This window comes from Pteropus vampyrus, unplaced genomic scaffold (assembly GCF_000151845.1).
Source record: "Pteropus vampyrus isolate Shadow unplaced genomic scaffold, Pvam_2.0 Scaffold330, whole genome shotgun sequence".
Lineage (NCBI taxonomy): Eukaryota > Metazoa > Chordata > Mammalia > Chiroptera > Pteropodidae > Pteropus > Pteropus vampyrus.
This window is the reverse complement of record NW_011889111.1, coordinates 41,690-48,249: the sequence shown is the minus strand read 5'-3', so window position 1 is coordinate 48,249 and position 6,560 is coordinate 41,690. Positions and strand designations below refer to the sequence as shown.

General features: G+C 55.9%; 1 protein-coding gene across 1 annotated transcript in view; it reads left to right on the top strand.

Moving 5' to 3' along the window:
- The window catches only part of MMP16 (matrix metallopeptidase 16), a 92,491-nt gene that overhangs the window by 57,692 nt on the left and 28,239 nt on the right, over positions 1–6,560 (top strand). Inside the window, exon 7 of the mRNA XM_023522101.1 lies at positions 4,675–4,825. Within this exon, the coding sequence (XP_023377869.1) occupies positions 4,675–4,825 (151 nt within the window). The remainder of the gene's footprint in view (positions 1–4,674; positions 4,826–6,560) is intronic.

Sequence of the window (6,560 nt, the reverse complement as noted above, 5' to 3'; positions counted from 1 at the left end):
GGGCCGTGGGCAGCACAGAGAGCCGCTGTTCCCAGAGCAGGCAGGACAGGTGTGCGGGGCTCGGGGAGCGGTACTCAGCGAGGACCAGGCTGCCGAGTAAGCGGGGCGTCACCTACCAGTCACGCCGTCCTTAGCCAGTCCTCGAGGTGGGGGTGGCACTTGAGTTCCTGGAGCCGGGAAGCGGCCCCCCAGCAGGCTCGGGCCCTGCCTGGCCAGCTGTGCGAGCTGGGCCAGGCCCACAACTCGCTGTGCCTCGGTTTCTCCACGTGGAAGGTGGGTCGCTCTTGTCCCTGCTCGAGATGGGGACTAAGGGGACATCCCTGTGAGTGCTCAGGGAGTGCCATGCGGCCCCGGCAATCCGCCCGCCCCCTGCGGACACTGGGGGACACGTCCGGGGGAGTCTTGGCAGCATGCCTGGGGGAGATGGCCCTCCCCTCCACCCGCTGGCCCTGTGAGCAGAGGCAGCAGGAAGCAGAGCGCATCGCCCAAGGTGGCCGGAGCTGAGGTCTGTCCCAGGGCCTGGTGCCCCTGGCCAGGCCACCCACGGGGGCCTGTGTCACAAGCCCGTGCTCTGCTGCTTGCTGCTGCGGTGGCTCCTCCTCGCCGGTTCGTGGGCGCTCTCTGGCCACCCTGCTCAAACTCACACCTTGCGAAGGTGTGACGTCACCTTCGGCCTGGGGCGTGAATCCCTCCCCCCATTGCAGGTCCCAGGCCAGTGCGGGCCAGAGCTGTGCCCGGGAGACCTCTCAGACAAGGCCGGGGCAGCGGTGGCCAGGGCAGCGGTGGCCAGGAGGCGCCGAGGGCGAAGCGGCCGGACACCGTGCCCCTTCCTGTGCTCTGGTGCCAGCCCGGCCGCCGCGTCTCCCGCCGCAGGCTCACCTGTCTCTGCGAACACCGGGCCTGTCGGTGGCTTCTGATCGCCGCCGGTCTGAGCTGTCACCCGGGACCCACCTCGCCCCTCCACCGCTCGCTCCCACACAGCCTCCAGGTCCCCTCCCCAGCCCAGCTGGACACACAGTGCCCTGGGCGCAGACGCCCCCACCCAGCCCGAGCCCCCTTCCTGATGTCACCTCCCCACCGTGGGGGAAGGGCCGGACTTGGGCGGCAGGTGGCTCGGCACCTTCCTGCCGTGGGCTCCAACCCACAATCACATGACGTCTCAGCCGGCCAGGTCTCCCAACGGCTTTGTCACCTCAGAAGCCAAGACGGTGCCATCATCCCTCGTCCCTGCCCTGTGCCCTCCCCTGCTGGGGTTCTGCTCACGGGCCACGCCGTGTGTCCCACGTCCGTGGTGCCTGTGCGCATCCTGCCCGCTGGGCTGGCGGCCGGGGAGTCCAGTCCCCTGTCCTTCGTCTTCTGTGTGGACCGTGGTCCTGGTACCTCGAACCAGGCCCGATGGACGTTTCTCTAATGACCCAACAGCCCTCGTCCCAGCCTGGCAGCCGGCGCGGACTCTGCTGCCTGCCCATCTGAGCTGGGGTTCGACTCTTAGGTAGGACCCCTCCCCGGGCCACAGGCTGCCCTAACCCGGCGAGCGGTCGGCTACCGACCTGTGCTTGAGATGGTGCCTGGCACGCGGTGGACCCGGACAGGACCATGGATGGAGAGCGGAGCCCGAGCGTGGCCGTGTCCGGCTCGCGGTCCCCGCCGGCCCAGCCCTCGCGCTCAGCTCCGCCTCCGGCGCTCGCCCCGGCCCCCTGGCAGGCTCACTTCGCTCCTCTCTGTTTGGCTTTGTCTTTCTGTTCTTTCTCGACGGACACCACCTGTTACGGTTTTCTCTCCCTGTGACCCATGCTGTTCAGTAGCACCTGTACCTCACTAGCTTGGTCCTCTATGTCCCCCACTTAACTCAAGTCCGTGTTGGGATATAACTCTTCTGGCCACATTCCCTAACGGTACTAAGTGTCGGCCTTGATTTCCTCTTGCACGAGAGTCCGAAGGTGTACCTTCGAACACGAGTATGCGTGACCGCTCGGTCATGAAGTAGAAATGCTCTCAGTCATGTGAAAATAAGCATACCTTGTCACATTCAAATGGACGTTTAAAATATCTTGAGAAGAGTGGAAAGCCACTAGGTATAATGAAAACTTTATGTTTTGATATAATTTATATTACTTTTTGAACTCAGGGCAAAATTATGCATGCGCATACATGTCACGAAATGGGAGTTGTCGGTACCTAAATTATAAAAACTGAGAAACATAAGCACTTGTCGTCCACACGCGAGACCATCCGTGGTCGCAGACCCTTCCTGCTGTGGGGCGTGTTCACGTGCAGTGTGTTGTGGATCGAGGGTGTCTCTGTCTCCAGCCAAGATGTAATAATAGGGATTGGATTTATCTTCCGACCGTAAACAACCAAACGTTAGGCAAAGTACATAAAATGCTGATTTTCATGACACCGACGTCTTTTTATTGCCAGAGTTTCTGTCTTTAATCAGACGTGTTGGCATTTTCCTCTGCTTTCTGCCAAGTGCGGTGTCCATTGGGCCCATTTTTCCACTGGGTCCAGAATGTGTCAGCCTCCTGCGAAGTCCGGTAAATGCCTGCCCTCTGCCACACAGGCAGCACCCTGAGAACCAGGCCGTCTCATGGAAGGTGGTTAAAAGTCCGACTCTCCTATGTGAAAAGAGAAAGAAAGAAAAGAAAAAGAAAGAAAAGATTTGGCTATGAATCTCACATTCTCAAAATCTAAAACACAGAAGCAAAGTCACTTCAGAATTTGCAGGTAAAAACCTTAGTGCGTCAGTGCATAAAAGGGACCACATCGTTGTATTTCCTTAACGAACACTTGAGAATTAAGTGTATAACTCGTAATCACGGTTATTTCCTGGAATTCTATGCCACGAATACTCAGCAGGCAAGATGTTGTTTTCTCAGTTTTTTGTGTACAGTCAACTGCTGGGATCTCATCAGGCACCTTAACAGCAAGTGTTTGCTGATGAGTTTTCTGTTTCGCTTTATTTTTTTAAAGGGGAATATAAGTACGTTTAAAAAAAAAAAAAGTCTCCTGGGGTTTGCTCCTAATGGGGGAAAAAAAACCCCACGAACTGAGATCTGTAGTGAAAGGCTGAGTGTTTCTCCGTTATTTTCCGAAAACGCCTGACCAACAGTATAGGGAAATGTTTCCAAGACACATTTAAAGTGAACAAATAAACAAACAAACAAATAAGCTTTTACACGGTCACAGGAGTTTCCTGGAAGAGCTGAAACCCTCGTCTCACACGTCGTCCTCAGAGCCACCTGGCCATGTAAACGGAGCCGCTGGGAACGTCTCTCGTGCTGCACGCACAGGGGGCCCTCGTGGGCTGTGGGCGGGTTGCCGGTTGGGGTGGCCACTGTGGGAAGTGGTGCGGAGGGTCCTCAAAAACCTAAACACAGAACTGTCATACGACCCAGCAGTTCCGCCTCTGGGTGTTTATCCAACGAAATCCAAACACTAATTCAAAAAGACCCCTGTGCCCGTGTTCACCGCAGCACCGTGACGGCAGCCGAGGCCTGCGGGCTCTGTAGGTGTCGGCAGCCGACGAGCGGATGAGGAGGGGACATCCGCACAGTGGAGTGCTGCTCGGCGACACGAGAATGAAACCGCGCCGCCGCCACCCTCCGGATGGACCTCGAGGGGAGGACGCTAAGTGAAATAGTTCAGACAGAGGGAGACGAATGTCGTAGGAGGCCACTTACGTGTGCAACCTAAACACAGAACGAACGAACGGGGCGGGCAGGAGACAGAGGACAGGCTGGCGTCGGCCACGGCGGGCGGGGGCGCGGGGCCGAGCGCGGACTTGCGTTTCGGGGGGGAGTCTGGGGCGCGGGTGCAGCACGGCAGCTCCCGTCAGCGGAACCGTGTTTTGGAAAGTTGCTGAGACTCAATCTCAGTTCCCACCATGAGAAGCGAGACTGTCCCTCCGTGAGGGGACGGGCGCCAGCCAGACGGATCGCGGCGCTTTCGCAACGCGTACAAGTACCGAGTCATTGCGTTGTACTCCTGAGACTAACGTGACGTTAGTCAATTAGTGTCAATTTACCTCACAGAAACGTGGCTGAGGGGAACAGTCGTTCGCTGGAAGGCGTTGGTGACTCCGGGGGAGACGGCCGGAGGCTGCCAGGGATTGTCGGGGTCCGCGGTGGGGCTGCGGCAGCCTCGCTCAGTGGGCGTGGCGGGCTGAGCGGCACGGCGAGGGCGCTGTCCGTGGGGAGTCTCGGGACGACGCTGGGACCCACGGAATTTGTCTTCTTTCCAGCGTTGTCCACACTCTGGCCATTTGGACGAGGGCAGAGTGAAAACCCTCCACCCGTGACCTGCCTTGGAAAGAACGATGGCCTAACAGCCGGAGTTGGGGCAAAGGGGGAGGCTGTGGGGAGGGGAGGACAGTGGAGCCAGAACCAGTGCAGCGGGGAGGGCGTCCAGCAGCACCCACTCCCGAGGGCCCCTCCGCCCCGATGCAGGGCCTGCTCTCCGTGGGCCTCCTCCCGCCTCCACAGGCCACCAACTCCGGTTGTGTCACTACACGGTCACCCACTCTGGGAGACGACGCCACGCCCGTGTGCCAGCTGCACCTGCTGCTGCCACTTCACGGATTTCACGAAAAGCCACTGTGGACGCACGGGGAACAGGCGTGCTCCATCTTCCGGCGTTAAATCGTCGTTCTGCGTCTGGACTTGTGTCTTACAGGTAACAAATACTGGGTGTTCAAGGACACGACCCTCCAGCCTGGGTACCCCCACGACCTGGTGACGCTCGGGAGCGGGGTCCCCCCGCATGGCATCGACTCGGCCATCTGGTGGGAGGACGTCGGGAAGACCTACTTCTTCAAGGGGGACAGGTCAGTGCGCTGCGTGGGGGGCGGTCACTGCGTGCGTGGCGGGGACAGTGACCGCATGCACAGGGTCACACCGCGTGGGGCAGTGACCACGTGCGTGGCAGGGGACAGTGACCACGTGGGGGCAGTCACCGCGTGCGCGGGGTCACAGTGCGCATCCACCGCGGGCACTCGCTGTCGAGGGAAGGGTTGTGTGGGCATCCACACCAGAATTACTGGAATCAAAGATCTTTTTAAACATATTTTAAATAACATTCAGGATAAATCTTCCTCTGATACCTGCAGATGACACGACTTTCTTATGAACCTAAGCGCACAGCACATTCGTTCCCCCCGTGATCATAAGGTGCCCCCAGCTGTGCCGTGTGTATGTACCCTCGCGATGCGTTTCCCCGTCATTTTACTTACTTAATTTAAAAAGTACCTTTTAGCAAAGGTGTTTTTTTTTGTATGCTTTTATATAAAAAGTTGAAATTTTATACTTAACACACAGTTAATTGTGAGCATTTTCCAATAATTCCAGTTTAGTCATGAGTTCTTCTCCTCAGGACACTGTTTACTGAGGTACCAGCAACTAGTGTTAGGAGCCAGCCAGCCTGTCGGGGGGCGGACACTGCCGGCCTGCAGTCCCTTCCCTCACGACACTGCTGAGGGCTTTGTAATCGTCAGGTGGATGTTGGTCTCTGGCTTGCAGTAGCTACTGGGCACACGTGGTTCCACGCCTGACCACTTTGACATACATTACATGTAAAATATAAGTCGAAGGCTTTATTTTTATAAATTTAAATTAATATGTGGCGTAAAAAATAATGAAGATGAAAAATCGAATTTTAATTACACTATTACCAGCTGGGTCCAAATGTGACACTCGTAAGTAGCTTTGTTGGCAAGGAGAAGGACTTGAGTGTGCCATTTACACATAAATTTAAAGCACATACACACACACACACACACACACACACACACACACACACACACATTAACACACATGCAAATAACATTCTTGAATGTCCAGCAAGTGAGTACTGAGTCTCCCTTACACTCCGGGCGTAACATAACCCTATGAAATGTCGCCTACTTCAGGAGAATAGTAAGTAAGGATAGAAACACTATTTATTTTGCAATTCGTAATTTTTGACTGACGATGATTTCAAACACTGAGCTTTGTCTTTGAACAGAAAGATCCTATCATTTGCCTCCACAGGTTAGAACATATACTTTTAAATTCATTCTATGACTTACTTTCTACATTCGTTTGGAATACATGCAGACATTACTTTAATTCACTGTCATGAAACTAAGATTTTGCTAAATATTTCTTGCTAAACCACAAAACAAAAAAGATCCATCAAAGGAAAAGTTTATTAAAGTGGAAGATGCTGCTCACCGCCACGGAAAGCGTGTGCTTCTCAGGAGGACGTAGGTGCAGCAGAGTGGGAGAGACCAGGACGGAACCGGGCGGCGGCCTGGCGACGGCCCACGCAGCTCGAGCTGCAGACTCAGAGCAGCATCTTTCCGGTGACCCCCCTCGAGGCCGGTGGCGTTTGATTCCTCAGCTGCTTCAATCGCTTGGATGTCCCCTTGCAGCACCTGGTTTAGTCGGGAGCTGTGTGGTTGGTCGGTTGGTTTGTTTTGGGCACAAAGGGTGGAAACACAAGGCTGAGAAGATGCACGAGACAGTTAACATCCACAGGACAGAACACGAGAGCTCAGCTTCCCCCGACCGTTTTAATGAGGG